Raw genomic sequence first — 15,126 nt, 5'->3', positions numbered from 1 at the left:
AAGGTAGCTCCCCCCCTCCCCCCAGCAACCGTGAGCAGTGAGTGCGGAAACCACGTGCTTTTGCGTGGGGATTTGTTTTCGTTTTGCGAGCGCTAGGGCACTCACGCGCGCGCACAGTGACCGCTCACGCAGTGGCCTCACCGTAGGCGATATGTCATCATCTGCCAAAGCCGTCTTACGCACGCACGTGTGTGATTGCGCGATTGCCCCGAGCCCCCGGGGGCCTCCGAAATCAGTGTTTGCCGTGCATCGACACACACCCACACACACACGCACCCACCGCAGCGACGCAACCAGTTTCCCGGAGATGTGCACCCATCCTCGAACCGTGGCGTCCCACCGATTAGAGCGATTCTGCGTCGTCGTCAGCGTCCGCGTTCGGTCGCGAAAACAAATAAAGTTAGGCTGACAACAAGGAGACGGGCCGAGATAAGGCGCCACGGGGCTCTGGTGACTGACGATTCGTCGCTGGTCGTCGCCCGCTGCTGCCGCGCTGCTTATCATCAATCGCCACACATTGTGTATATGCTGCGCGTTCTTCAAAAAGAAATATCTCCCTGTGGAACGCTGCCGTGCTCTCTTTCTCGCTTGGACAGCAGCCCTCTCCTTCCCCTGGTGCGACGGTTAGGAATTAGTGTGTAGTTAGCTCGCTATGTTAGCAACAGGGCCGCGGAGCGCGTGCCTGTCCAGTGTGTGAAGGGTTGCAGTGTGATCGATCGTGTTTCGTGAGGACATAGTACACCTTCCAGCATCAATCAGCAGATCTGAACAATCAAGTCAAAGCGTCCTAAGGACCGCAGCGTGCATTTTGAAAGCACGGTGACGCAGCAGCCCTCAAAACCCCCGCTCCCTCTAAGGGATCAGCAAACGCAGCGAGCTCAAACAGAGATCAAACAAACATGCACGGCGCGGGCGAATCGAGCAGTTTGAAGACGGGCATGATTGACTTTATCGCCGGCACGCTGGGTAAGCACGCAAACCGACACCCCGATCCCATGCGGCCTCTAACGCACTCCCTACTCCTCTTTTTTTTTTTGGCACAGGTGGTGTGGCGCTCGTGTACGTCAGCCAGCCGATGGACACGGTGAAGGTGAAGATGCAAACGTTTCCCGGCCTGTACAAGGGGCTCGTCAACTGCACGCTGCAAACGTTCCGCCGGGACGGGATCGTGCGCGGCCTGTACGCCGGCACGCTGCCCGCGGTCGTCGCGAACGTCGCGGAAAACTCAGTATTATTCGCCGCGTACGGCGCGTGCCAGCAGGCGGTCGGCCGCCTCGTTCACAAACCCGCCGTGGCCGACCTGTCCGCGCTCGAGAACGCGACTGCCGGCTTTCTGGCCGCGTTCTTCTCCTCCTTCACGCTCTGCCCGACCGAGCTGATCAAGTGCAAGCTGCAGGCGCTGCGCGAAACGGCCGGCGGCGGCAAGGGCCGCCCGACCATCTCCTCGTACGCGCTCGTCAGCCAGATCCTGCGCACCGAGGGCGTGCCGGGCATGTTCCGCGGTCTCACGTCCACGTTCGCGCGCGAAATGCCGGGCTACTTTTTCTTCTTCGGCGGGTACGAGCAGACGCGGGCGCTGCTGGCCCGCCCCGGCCAGTCGAAGGACGAGATCGGGCCGGTGCGCACGATGGTGGCCGGCGCGGTCGGAGGCGTCGCGCTCTGGACGGTCATCTTTCCCGCGGACGTGATCAAGAGCCGCATCCAGGTGTACAGTATGCGGGCGAGCATGACGCAGGTCGGGCTGGACATCTTCCGGAAGGAGGGCGCACTGGCCTTCTACAACGGGCTGCTGCCGACGATCGTGCGCACCATACCGGCGACCGCCGTGCTGTTCGTGGTGTACGAGTACACGAAGAAGACGCTCACGAAGCTGCTAGAGTAGTAGAGGAGTAGCGTTTGTTTTGTTTGTTTATTGTACCGGTTGTTGTTACTTTCTTTGTCTCTTTTCTAATTAATCGTCTCTCGGGAGCGCGCTCTGCTCAGGAAGGGTGCCAGCTTTGCCTCGAGATAGCGGCGCATATCGTCTCGGGAATAAACTGGCCACTCGTACCACGGTATCTGGTGTGAGAAGGAGTACAAAAAAAATACACACGTCTTTTACTTTAACCTTTAACGTTACGGCCGGAAACCTGGGAATTATTTTCATTTTCTAACTAAAATAACTTTTTTATTGAACGATGGTAACTACCAGTGCTGCAAAATGTCATGAGCATCAAGAGATTTTCCCGAACGAAAACAATGCACATATCCATGGTAGCTTGATGTTCATTGCTGATACTCAATGAAAGTGCGTCATGACATGCCGAACACGACATGCGAGTGCTTGAGCTAACCGCGCTACTCTGACTGACAAGCTGAGCTCAATGCCGTCACGATCATTTTTTCTGGCTGTGAACAGTGCTGCTTAATGTTACTGGTTTCAGTAAGTGAACCAATCACATGCTTGGTGACATTTTGTTTAGCACCCAACTCTTGGTCACTCTCTTCGTCATGACATTTTCTCTCTATGATAATCACGACATGCTTGGAATATACTTGGCGTGTGGTCTCAAGCAACAAAATGAGCATGTTTTCTCGGTCTGTCTGGTCAAACCGTTGCGAGAAAGCATGCTCATTTTGTTGCCTATGACCACTCGCACGCACCGCATATCTCTCATGACTATCGTGTTGATTATCGACAGAAAATATCGCGAGCAAGTGACTGGACTAAAAGTGGGTTACAAAGCATGTGATGGTCACACAAACTGTTTGAGTCTCACCTCTGATCATCACAGTAGAGCTCGTGACGCTAACATGATTTCGTTTCAGCTGGAATTTGTCATTTCTATGTGAGTGACATTTTGCAGAACTGATCACAGTATAAAAATGTCACGACATTGTGACTGACCAATCGATGGCCGCAAACATGTCATGAAGCATGTATTGATCATACCAATCGTTTTGAGTATCACCTCTGATTATCACTGTACGTGACGCTGATATGGAATTTGTTTCAGTCAGATTTGTTATGACATTGATAGTGACATTTTGCAGCACTGGTAACTACTTAATTTTGTCACGTATCTTTAGGAAATTGAATTCTTATAAAGAGCTCATGGTGAACTTATTTTTCAAAAATTCCCAAATATTTCATTTTGATACCCCATTTAGCTCTACGACCGGCATACCCGGGTATCCCATAAATTTTGTAGGATAAGTGATGCCTTTATAAAATTCCCATTTCTTCACTGAAGTAAATAAGACTAGTGCCCTTATTTGTGACCTTTGTGCCAAATTTGAAATTTTAATTTTCAACGGAACAAACGTGATTGAAGTATGAATGTGATGAAAAGCAATAACATTCCATACCAAATGTAAGGAACACCCGGTGTATACCGGTCGTAGAGATGCAGGTGTAAATTTGGTCATTGAGACAACGGTTTACGAGCGAACCGACACAATGCGCATTCCCCGTTTTGCCTTACCTCCAGCGTGTCGTAGTGCAGGCGGCGCAGCTGCTCGAGCTTCATCGCGTACCCGCCGGTACGGCGCCGCTCGTCCCGCACGTAGCAGTTCCACGAGCCGACCACGATCGCGACCAGCCGCAACCGGTCGTCCCGGCTGCGCTCGCCCAGGACGCTAGCGCGCGTCCGTATCTCGTGCGTGGCGGCCAGCTCGCCCAGCGGCACCACGCGCCCGGCCCGCTCGTCCACGCAGAACAGTATGTCCGGGCGCTGGTAGTGGGGCAGCAGGTGCAGTATCTGGCACGGTTCGCGCACCAGCGCCCCGAACGTGCCCTGCAGGTCGAGCAGCATCCGGTCCGACTTGGTCAGCTTGTAGCGCGGGTTGGGCAGGTAGTCCTGCGTCAGCTTGCACACCAGCCGGAAGGCGTCGGGCGGGAAGCGCCGCCCGGTCCCGTACACGCCCTCCAAATTGATTGCGGCGTACGCATCGAGCGAGACGGCTTCCCGGCCCGCCCCGCCAATGTTGCGCCCGTACGCCAGCTGCAGAAAGCGCGGCTCGAACGCGGCCGATATGAGCGCCGCGTCGTGGATGCCGCGCAGCGACAGGAAGTGTAGCAGCGCGATGTAGCACCGCGGGTACTGCACAATCTCCGGCACCCGGTTCGGCAGGTCGGCCAGTATCGCGCGCAGCAGCGCCACGTCCCGGCCACCCTCGAGCGCAACATTGCCGTGCGCCAGCACGAACGCGATACGCTCCGCGTCCTTCAGGCGCAGCTGCTGCACGCTGCCGGCGAACCGGTCCACCACCGGCTCGAGCGTCCCGCGATGGCACACGTGTATGTCGCTGCCGAGCAGGGCCACGTGCAGGCAGGCCTGCAGCGAGAGGCGCGGTATGTGCGGCACGAGCGCATCGAGCAGCGCGTGCATCGCCGGCACTTGCGGGATGCGGGACGAGTAGCGCAGCAGCTTCAGGATGGCGGTCAGCGCAATGTCCTCGACGGTGGCCACCTCGGCCGTCACCTTCTGGTAGATGCGCTCGAGCAGGTCGGCCGACCGGACGGGCGTTTCCGTTTTGAAGAAGCCCATGCACAGCACGGCCACGTCCGCGATCGTGAAGGCGGGGAAGTTGTGCTGCAAGTTCACCTCGATGTCCATCATGTTCTCGACCGGGACGCGCGTCAGGTTGATGTAGAAGACGGTGCGCACCAGCTGGTCCGGCGTGAGCTTCCGCAGCCGGTTGCTGATCTTCCAGATCGCTTTGTGCACGAACTTGCCCTGCTTGACGAGTCGCAGCGGGTACCACGCGTCGGCAAAGTGCAGCAGCCGGTCCACGTTCCAGCCGGTCACCCGGTCGAGGCAGACGGCGTCCAGCGCGGTCCAGAGGGCGAGATAGTGCGGCTGGTAGATCGATCGGATCTCGTCCAGCGTGGCGAGCGTGCCGAGCGCCCGGGCTAGCTGGTCGTCCGTGAAGTCGGGCACGGTGCGCACGAACGCCTCGACGAACCCGGCCAACCGTGCATCCTCCAGCGAGAACGGTTGCGCCTCGGTTGCGCGCTGAACCCGCTCGACAGTGTGGCGCAGCAGCAGCAGCACTCGCTCCGGGTCTGACTCACACCACCGCTCGGCCACGGGCAGCACCTCGTTCAGATCCTCCTGCAGCAGCGGACCGATCGCGGGTGGCAGTTCCTTCACCATCGGCACATTACGCAAGACCGAGAGGGCGTAATCGTTCTCCGTGTCGGTGTACTTCTTCACGGCCACGGCAGCGCCCAGGTGCAACCGTCTGGCGCGCGGTGGACAGGACGTCCGGCGCACTACCAGCGACAGCAGGCGGCCCGTTTTCAGCATGATGTTGCCGCACGATTTGCACGCTCAGCCGGTGCCCGTTCCGCGCGGGTTGTGTTTGTTATTGTTTGCGGGCCCGTGAGTGCCCCGTGGTGGGAGCGTACTGACAGCTGTTTTGACAGCGACGGGTGAGTTACCCCTGTCAAAAGGCCGATTATACCAGTTGCGCTGCAACACAACGGGTGTTGTAGCCGCACGTTTCTGTGCGGTTTGTGAGCACGCGCGCGCCGTCAGTTGACGGTTAGCGTAGGGGGTTGAAAATTGTTTGAAAATTTGAATTACAATCAAAAGCCTGTTGGACTGTGTCGGGTTTAACGTACAAAAGTGATGTTAAAATTGACCCCAAAAATTGATACTTTTGCTTGAAAGTGTACGTTTGTGCTATAAATAATTCAATATAAATAATACAAATAGTGAGAATTGTCCGTTGCCTGACTTGGCTTCAGCCGCTGGTGCGTTAGAAATGTGAATTTATTTGCTATTTTCCTAAACTTTTTTTTTGGAATATTTCTAATGCTTTTTTCGTTATTTCTATTAAACAATTAAACATATATTTTTTACCTAAGCCATGATGAAAAAAAAGGTCGGTCTGTTGTAACGTTGGCATAAAAATAACGACATTTTTTCCGATTTTTCATGGGTTTATCTTCACCCGGACATACGAAACGTTAATGGTACTTTCAATAATAGTATCCTATGAGTCAGCAGACACAATTTAACACCTCTATCACTTGAACTCTAACCGAGATGGTCTAAAAAGTGAAGCAAATTTATTCAGGAGCGTGCGGAGCCCCGTAGCTTCTAAAACGGACAGCGTGCGGCAGCTTGTGGACGTCGTATATGTCTGTTCAGGCATTTACAACATCTTGAGATAACAGTAGACAACAATCAGAGCATCGAAAGAAAGCCGAGTTCCAAATGGCCAACGCTCCTGAGCGATTTGAGGCTCCAAAGGGAGCTGAACATGAAGTCTGAGGGAAAAGTCGCTATATCGCTGCGTTCGCTTGGCCGGGAGGTCGATGCAACGATGGCCAAACAGATAAAAAGTTCCTGAAAAACATTAACACACATATCAGGAAGCAGAAATCGCGCTCACTAGCTTGGCAGCGGCAAGCAATAACGCCAACTCTCGATGCGACCATTTTAGACGAATTTGGTAAAACTTCGACATGACAGCTTAGTCTGCGAACCTATCCAACATCTTCCTGTGCTGTGTTCCATCGGGAATTTCTAGACCATGCAAAAGCTCTACTCCAATAAATTTTTTGCGAGAAATTGCCTGAAAGCCTGCACGTAAGGCTTCATCCACCTAGGCGAAAATTCTGGATAACTGGCGAAAGACAGCTCGCAAGGTCATACATCCATTTTTGGCAGTAAGCTTGAATTATGATCTTTCAAATGACGTTCATGCAATTGAATTACAAATAGCATCAAGCATTACATCACCAGTAGCGGGTTTACAGTGTCAGGGGCCCTAAGCAGTAAGCATTGTTGAGGCCCTCTGTACGGGGGGAAGGGGTACTCGGCATCCGTCTTTGATTATGTAACATTTCAACTTACATTTTGTTGCTGCTGGGGGGCTCAGGGTTCGTCTAGCGCGGGGCCCCAACGTTCATAACCCACGGGGCCTTCCTTGCTAATACAGAGTTATATTCAACTGTTATAGATAATGGACTAAAGATTCCGGGGCCCCTCATTGACGGCGCCCCCCGCAATTGCTTACTTTCCAGTATCCAGTATCCAACTCTACTACCATTGCTATTGTCGTTGCTGACATTTAATCTTTGATAGGTCACTTCTGGGATGACTTCAAAAGTGCGTTCACCTATATATACGTCACTCCTACGTAGATTCTGATTATTTATTGGTAAGGCCGCTGTTGTTGTCACCATCAGTTTGGCCTTTGCCTCGTTTATCTGCAATCCGAGGCTCTCTGCCGCCTGCTCGATCCCTTGGTAGGCCTCTGCTACATAGGAGAGCCGCAGACCAATGATGTCTATATCATCAGCGTGTGCCAGAATCTGGGTTACCTTGTAGAAGATGGTTCCCGTAGTGTCCACCCTCGAGTCGCAGATGGCCCTCTCTAGTGCCAAGTTAAATAGGAGACAGACAAGCCCGTCCCCCTGGCGCAGACCAAAAGATTCCAAATGAGTTACTACTTAATAGTTATTTTTTATTGAAATAAATTAAAGATATTTAACTACTGCCAAATGCACACCTTTTCGCCTTTTAATCGCCAGCGAGTAACGGGCGATTAGGAGGCATTTAAACAAAAATTTGTGTCTAAGGGTAGAGACGAGCAAAGAGATTTATTTAGGTTGAATTGGCTTTTAAAGCACTTCATTATGTCGTTACGTGTTTCTTTACATGCTTTGCCGACGCTCCGGCGCTACCCGGTGGTCTATTCGATGGACGCACTATCCGAACCCGGGCCGTGTCTATCCTGTAACAAAGACTTGACTGCCCCCGGTTGTACTACAACAAATTCTGGAAGCTTTAGCATATTGCACACAATAACTAGAATATACTCACCATTGCAAAAGCGATCTAAACGAGTCATCTAGCGAATTCGTGTGATAAGCAGCCTGTGGCAAACCAAACAGATTGTGTTTTATTTCATGATATGTATAAATAAAACAAAAGTCCACTCACATTCTCAATTATTCTCTCTTTTATTTCTTAGAAAGTACTCTAATTTTGCACGAGCAGTAAAGGAATAGTAAATGTTGCTTGTTTTTTTTCTTTCTTTCTTTCGTTTTGTTGTTGTGGTTGTTTGCTGTCGACTGGTATCTGGGAGTTTTTTAATGCTGCTCTGAAACGATGGATTTTGACTAGTACAGTTTGTCGTAGGTGTGTTTACATATGAGAGTTCGTAAGCGTATGCTACAGAAAGGGTGTAACTGCCATGTTTGATTTGTTATTTTTTCTTTCTGTTCTCTGTCTTCCTTGTTTGCAACCAGCGTGATCATGCGGCAATTTATCTATCCCTCTATCCTGTTCCCGTGTGTTACTGTGTGAAATTTGCCGCTTCTGGTTCCGGAATAAAACGCAAGCGAAAATAGGGCAGCAATAGCGCCGTTGGAAAGCGATCGCTGATTGTCCACTGCGTTTCTGCCAGTTTTTGCTTGGGTTTTTGGTTGGTTGATACATGCTGTAGCCAATGCAAACCCAAGCCCTAGTTCACCGAAAAGAGACGAAGAAACCTAACCGCTTGATTTTGCACACAAGTGACGCGCATTGACTGTGTGTGACCTATGGTGTAACAATGGCTTGCGACAGGTTCAGGATGAGCGCGAGCAGAGTTTCACTTGCTACTCGAGAGCTACTAGCCCATGTCCAAGATGGCCACTCTCGGCACTAAAAAAACTGGGAGGTATAAAAATACGCACAAGGATTACCAATAGAACCAGCTCAACTGAGTATGATCGTTCGAGTACATTGCTTGTGTTTGCCTATGATGTGTGTGTGTCGATTTTGAGATATATAGAGTGTGTTTGTTGGAGCGTCGCAGAGTGGGTAACTAAGTAGAGTTGATACGTCTAATGCGAGCCTCGCTAAGGAAATCAAACCTATAGAGGATGCCCATTTATGTACAGCGTGAAAATTAAATCGCCTTCTGCTTTTTGTTTTGTTTTGTTTTTTTTTTTTAATGCTGAACGAATGTGTGCCTTACCTTGGGTGGCTTGGTTTGTCTTACTTTTACCATCGCGTGGTTTTGCTTTTGATTTATTTTGTCTTCTGTGTGTATGTACTATGTGTTTTTTGTTTGTTTGTTTGTTTGTTTGTTTGTTTGCTGCTGTTGTTGTTGTTTGTTTTCCTGCCTGCCCTCTCTATCGGTCATATGCATATACTACTAATTGTACGCTAAAATTGTTTCATTTGTTCTCTAACTAGATTTGATTGATTTTATTCTGAAGTATCATCCAACCGTTTGCTGTCTCGTCTCGTTTTGTGTTTCGCTCCTCTGCTTCCGCGTCCTCCGCAAGCTGAACCCTCCACACCTCCTCTTCCTTCAGTGTACTATATTTACCTTTTGGGTCTACTAAAGTGTAATAGAATAACGCAACTGCCCTTACACAACTCAAGGTTTTACCGATAAGCTTATCGTTATATGTGTGTGTGTATATATATATTTATATACCGCGATGTCGTTTTAATCTCGCCTTGCTTCCGCCCATTCCGTTTAAATACTTTCTTACTAGCCTGCCCTTTCGGTTTTGGTAATGTTTTACATTCCAATCTTACACATTTAACACATCTTAAGTGTACCATAGCTTCTATCCACAACTGATACTGAACTTCACTCCGGAGGGGAGAGCCAACGGAACAATAAACAAACCGTTCGGTTTTTAGCTGTCTCTCTCTCTCGTTCGTTCTCTATACTGCCGAAACAGATTCTTCCTTTCTTCTCCGCTTTGCTCTTTTTATAATACAATTTTGTTGCTTTTTTTTTTGCAAGTTTTGTCGCCAGTTTAACCTGTTTGGATTACACGTTGCTTTTTGTTCAGTTTTCTTCGATCAATTTTCGATCCCGTCCACTTTTTCACTTGTTTTGTGTTGCGCTTAGTGCACAAGGTTACAATGTTTTTTTGTTGTTTTTGCACCCTTCCCTACCCCCCCCCACCGATTTGCGTAAGTCGTTTCATTTTTTGTTGCTGCTGTTGTAGTTGTCTTCTGTAGTTGCTTTACTATTTTCGTATAATGATTAATCACGAATGGAGTACAAATCGTAATGGAACAATGCGAAACGAAAACATCTAAATAGGTTTGGTTTTATGCTTCCCCTCACTTCCCCTCTTCGTTGCAGTGTTTGTGAGTGTGTGTGTGTGTTTAGTAGTAGTCATAGTGTAGTTAGTAGTAATAGAATGGGCAACGTAAGCGCACTAAGTGCCGGGGGTTTGCAAAAACCGAAAATGCGCGTCACGCTAGCCCTCTAGCGGGGCAGACTGTACCCAAACATTACCCACTGCCGAATTGGGGAACCATTTTGGCTTGAAGCGTGGCGCGCGGACGCGCGCTAACAACTAAACTACTACCTCGCTAGGACGCCATCATGGCCGTGCTAAAGCTGCGATTTCGCTGCGGTCTGCGAGCAGGGCAGGGTGGCTCCGGTTTGTACAGTACTCGCCGCTCGCTGGAAGACCACATTTTGGCTTGGCGGTCCTGCTCCTGTCCCTTCCCTTTCCCCTCCATTGCGATGAGCTGCCCCACCACACTCCCCATTTACGCACTGCATACGGGAGTACTGAACAGTGAAGTATATATATTTATATATGTGTATGTGTGTGTGTGTGTGTGTGTGTGTGTGTATGATATGAATTAAGAATAACGGACACATCATCGGCTCCGGTACCCCGCCTACCCGCCTCCCGCTCGAATCGTACAGTAATAGTAATGGCAGCTACTAAGTAACTTTGGGTGTGTCCGGGTTGTCAGTGTGTGACAGCGGTACTAATGGCAACTATGGGGTGCTTCATCGGCAAGCAAACAGGGAGGGGGGGGGGGGGGGGGAGGCGCACAAAACACAGCTCAACAACCGCAGGCGCCTGTTTATCACACGCGGCTAGCACCAACACCACCAAAGGGGGTAGCAAAAACCGTTGCTTTACAGCCCCCTTGTTGTCCTAACCATCGAGACACTATGATACAACGGGATGGACTAAGGGGGGAGGGGGAGCAGTGAAGAAAGGTTGAAAGGGAGCGATAGAGAGTGGCAGAGAGAGAGAGAGAAAGAGAGAGATACATAGGAATAAGCGATGGAGGAGCTACACTGTTACAGTGCCTTGCTAAATTGCACATATTTTAGGCGCTCGGTTGCCCTACCGGTTGCATACTTTAAGGCGGTAATTGCTCGCCGCTCCACGGACGCCCCCCCCAAAAGGTATGCAGCCCGCAGAGCAATAGTGCACTATTACGAGATTATTGACACACTTAGCCGAAGCACTCTGGAGGTGCGGTCAGGTCAGTCACCATTCTTCGGTAAAAACTTGCGTGCAGCTGAGGGGAGTAGAAGCGGGGGGAGGGGGGGGGGAGGTGTGAAAGGGTGTCATTATTTTCTTCCCCCCTTTTTTGCATTGCTGTTTGTTTAGTGTTGTTTCGTTTCGATCCCTTCTGCTAATGGCGTGTAACGGTGGTGTGGTGTTCGGCGTGTGGCGGTGCTGCTTGGGGCGTCGGTTGGCGTGATGGTGGCGCTAGTGGGAACAAGGAGGAAGGATAAACGCTTTTGTACAGGTTAAGTTCGATGGTTTGGATCGGTTGCTCCGTGCGGTGCCACCGGCGCACCGGGCGGCCACTGCACGACTACAGCGACACGAAATCGTTCCCCACGACGTACAGGCCCCGCTGGGCGGCCTCCTGGTCGCTCGTGCCCCCGGCTACTACCGCCGACGGTGGTGGGGGCTGCTGCGGCAGGGGCGCTTCCGTCCCGTCCGGCGCCCCGCCCGGCTGGTCGTCCTGCTCGACGATGGTTTCGATGTCCTGCTGCTTGATGACGAAGGCGGCCCCGGCGGGCCCCGGACCGCCCGCCGGCTTCAGCTCGTCCGGCAGCGAGAGCGTCGAGTTGCCGCTGGCCGTGTACCGGCGGCCCATATTGTCGTACTTCAGGCAGGCGAGCGGCTTCTCGCACTTGCTGCCGCTGCTGTTGCTGCTGCTGGGGCCGCTAGTGGCCAGGTCGCCGCCGCCGAGGCCGGGGAGTGTCCGGGACGTGGTGCCGTACTTGGGCGCGAACGTGCCACCGGACGCCTTCAGCACCTTGCTGCACTCGGCGCACATGGACGGGACCGGCGAGGACGACGACATCTCGCAGCCGGAGTCGTCCCGCAGCGCGGTGGTCGCGTAATTGACAATTCCCTCCGTGAGCGGTATCTCTGCCGCAGCGAGCAGGCTGGGCGTGCAGGACAGGGGCGAACCGACCTGCGGTGGCCCGATGCCGACCGACGGCTTGCCGGCACCGCTCGATCCGCCCGAGCTCGAGCTGTGGCCGGACGTGATGGAGCAGCGCGGGCCGCCCCCGACCGTGGCCGTCTTGCGCGGCAGCGTCGCGTACGACGTCACGCTGACGGGCGGCATCTTCGGCGGACCCTTCTGGTGGCGGTTCGGTATGTTGAGCAGGTCCGGGTACATGTTGACGTCCGCCGGGCCCCCCTCGAGCGGGTCCTGCGTCACCGAGACGGAGATGTAGATGTTGCTGATCGTCGGGTTCGCGATCATCTGCGTGCAGAACTCGGGCGGCGGCGGAAAGACGCCCACGTTCAGCGGGTACTCCTCCCGCTTGGACGTCGCGATCGACTCGATCGTGATCTGCACCGGCTCCATCGCGATCGTCGAGTCGGTCTTGGTCGAGGGCGTCACCACGTCGCTCGCACTGAACTCCTGCCGCTCGTTCGTGGTGATGCTCAGGTCGAGCAGCTTCTTCTCCTGGTCGTTGAAGCTGACGCTGTTCTTGATCGTTTTCCGGCGGCGCCGCATGCGCAGCTTGCGCTTCACCAGACACACCACGACCGACAGCGCCAGCAGGCCGAAGATCGTGCCGAAGATGCCCAGTATCAGCCCGAAGTACCAGAACGTTTCGGGCGTCTTGATGATGACGCGCTCCACCACCTCCGGCAGCACCAGGCTAAAGTTTTTGCTCGCCAGCCCGATCCGGTTCTGGGCGGTGCAGGTGTAGAAGCCGGAATCGTTGTTCGTCACGTTCAGTATCGTCAGGTTGCTCCAGAGCGTGACGCTGCCGTCGAACGCGACGTGCCGCTCCGTCTCGATGATCGCGTTGTCCTGGTCGACGTCCTTCCCGTTCATGTCCCACCGGACGTTCGGTTCCGGGTCGCCCGACACCGCACACTTGTACGTGATGTTCGTGCCGAGGTCCTCGATCTCGTACTCGTCCCGGTAGATCTCGACCGTCGGCATGCAGCCGAACTGCTCCGTCTCCAGGTACTCCCAGGACAGACCCTTCAGTGCGTACGGCCGCTGGCAGATCAGGCTGCGCCGGTTCAGCGAGCTGTTCAGGTACCAGTTGCGGAAGTCCCGCAAGTGGCAGTCACAGTTCCACCAGTTCTCCTCCAGTATCAGCGTCTTCAGGTTCTTCATGTGGTTGAACACGTGGTGCGGCAAGCTCTCCAGCCGGTTCTTGGACAGGTCGAGAAACTCGAGCAGATCCAGGTTGGAGAAGGCCGTCTCCGCCACGTACCGCAGCTGGCAGCCGTGCAGGTCGATGTTGCGCAGGTACGGCAGCACCGGGAACTGCTCCGCCACCAGCATCTTGATCGGGTTGTCGTACAGGTTGATGATGCGCAGCCGGTTGTTGCCCGCGAACGTTTGCTTGTCCAGCGTTTCGATCTCGTTCTCGCTCAGGTCCACCTCGACCAGTATCTTGAGGTTCTTGAACGCCTCCCGGTGCAGGTACTTGACGCGCGAGTGCTTCAGGTGTATCTTCTGCAGGTTCACCAGCCCGAGCGTGGTAAACTCCTCCCGGTTGAGGTACGGGATGTTGTTGTCGTTCAGCACCAGCACCTGGATCTCGGTGGACAGGTTCGACGGTACCGCGCTAAGGTCGGCCCCATTGCACAGGGCCGACTTCTTGCCGTTCGACCATTTGCAGGTGCAGTTCTGCGGGCAGCTGGCACTCCAGTCGGCGCACAGGGCCGTCGACAGCAGCAGGAACAGTACTGGGAATTCGCAAGAAACGAAAAAAACAAGATTCGCAACAAACAAACAAAACACCATCTGGCATCGTCCCGTGGGAGCAAATGGGAAAGTGAACCCCATGTGGAACCCCAACCAAACGAGATAATAATCGAAAAAAAAAGATACCCCGAACAACAACACACTTACCTGTGCAGTAAAGCTGTATCATCTTCAGTGGCTTTGTGCGCTGCAGCAGTGGCATGGCATAATTGTGATCCACCTGGATGCCTCCTATCTCCCTCTCTCACTCGTTCTCTCTCTCTCTCTAGCGTTGTGTTTGTGTCGCCGCTGCTTTCCGGCGTTGGTCGTGCTCCAGTTCACTATCCCTCGACTCGTATTTATAGGTGCCGGGCTGAAGGCTACCTTTTTAAAAATAGCTCATCTCTCGCAACGACGACAACGATGATGACGGTTAGTTAAGGATCTGCTTTGCCGGGGATTTTTTTTTTATTTTTGTAGGATTGGATCTTCCTTTGCCGTCGTGTGCAAAATTCGAGTACCAATTATCCTGGGGGAAAAAAAAAGAATAACAACACCACCGGCATTGCAGGCTTTACTTTTTCAGTTTACTCTCTCACCAGCAAACCCCGGAAGCTCCGGGACGGCATTGTGGGAAATGGACTGTGCGGGAAGGTAGGCGCACACGGGAGGCAAGGAAAACAGGAAACGGAAATCTATAACGTACGGATGCTGAACCCCGCGAGCGCAATGTTTATTTATTTATTCTGTCGAGGTTCCAGCACCGAGTAAACCGAGAGGATGGATGTTTCCGACCTGGATGTTTTCGCTACGTGTGTGTGTGTGTGTGTGGGTGTGTGCGGGAATCGAAAGCAAATAAGCATAGTTAAACGAAATTCAATCTTGTATCTCGTCCTTTTTCTTCTTTTGCTTTATTGCTTGAGCCTGGTAGGGCTTTAATCACATCAGCGAAGCGATTGGGCCCCGCAACCGCGCTGAAGTTTGGGGCTATCAATTTGGGAGCAACATTCGGCAGAGCTCCCTGTGGACCTAAACGCGTGTGGAGATGCCTAAGCGGACAGGTTGAGCACGGCTAGCTAGTGCAAGACTTGCCGTAGTACTGCACTGGAGGAAAGGAATTCATATCCACACCACTGGACGAAGGAGTTTTCACAACCATTATCGGCTAGCATCACTA

At 52.6% G+C, this 15,126-nt stretch overlaps 3 protein-coding genes across 3 annotated transcripts; 1 reads left to right on the top strand and 2 right to left on the bottom strand.

Moving 5' to 3' along the window:
* Positions 1-18: 18 nt before the first annotated feature.
* Positions 19-2,113, top strand: LOC1271790 (mitochondrial ornithine transporter 1). The gene is made up of 2 exons (XM_310644.6): positions 19-966; positions 1,044-2,113. Exons 1-2 carry the CDS (start codon positions 900-902, stop codon positions 1,880-1,882), a joined length of 906 nt encoding a protein of 301 aa, XP_310644.6. The 5' UTR covers positions 19-899; the 3' UTR covers positions 1,883-2,113.
* Positions 1,896-5,421, bottom strand: LOC5666756 (uncharacterized). The gene is made up of 2 exons (XM_001688255.2): positions 3,465-5,421; positions 1,896-2,058 (listed from the first exon to the last, which is right to left on the bottom strand). The coding sequence occupies exons 1-2, from the start codon at positions 5,289-5,291 to the stop codon at positions 1,948-1,950; spliced, it is 1,938 nt and encodes a 645-aa protein (XP_001688307.2). The 5' UTR covers positions 5,292-5,421; the 3' UTR covers positions 1,896-1,947.
* Positions 5,422-7,941: 2,520 nt separating this feature from the next.
* Positions 7,942-14,478, bottom strand: LOC1271792 (uncharacterized). The gene is made up of 2 exons (XM_310646.6): positions 14,118-14,478; positions 7,942-13,951 (listed from the first exon to the last, which is right to left on the bottom strand). The coding sequence occupies exons 1-2, from the start codon at positions 14,170-14,172 to the stop codon at positions 11,589-11,591; spliced, it is 2,418 nt and encodes an 805-aa protein (XP_310646.5). The 5' UTR covers positions 14,173-14,478; the 3' UTR covers positions 7,942-11,588.
* Between the last annotated feature and the right edge of the window lie 648 nt (positions 14,479-15,126).

Source organism: Anopheles gambiae, chromosome X (genome assembly GCF_943734735.2).
Source record: "Anopheles gambiae chromosome X, idAnoGambNW_F1_1, whole genome shotgun sequence".
NCBI classification, from domain to species: domain Eukaryota; kingdom Metazoa; phylum Arthropoda; class Insecta; order Diptera; family Culicidae; genus Anopheles; species Anopheles gambiae.
The sequence above is the reverse complement of the archived record's forward strand: the minus strand, read 5'-3'. Positions and strand labels throughout refer to the sequence as shown.

Coding starts and splice junctions, on each gene's coding strand:
- LOC5666756 (XM_001688255.2), bottom strand. CDS start 5,291: ATGCTGAAAACGGGCCGCCTGCTGTCGCTGGTAGTGCGCCGGACGTCC. Junction 2,059..3,464: donor TGCACTACGACACGCTGGAG/GTAAGGCAAAAC, acceptor TTCTCACACCAG/ATACCGTGGTACGAGTGGCC.
- LOC1271792 (XM_310646.6), bottom strand. CDS start 14,172: ATGCCACTGCTGCAGCGCACAAAGCCACTGAAGATGATACAGCTTTAC. Junction 13,952..14,117: donor GATACAGCTTTACTGCACAG/GTAAGTGTGTTG, acceptor GCGAATTCCCAG/TACTGTTCCTGCTGCTGTCG.
- LOC1271790 (XM_310644.6), top strand. CDS start 900: ATGCACGGCGCGGGCGAATCGAGCAGTTTGAAGACGGGCATGATTGAC. Junction 967..1,043: donor CTTTATCGCCGGCACGCTGG/GTAAGCACGCAA, acceptor TTTTTGGCACAG/GTGGTGTGGCGCTCGTGTAC.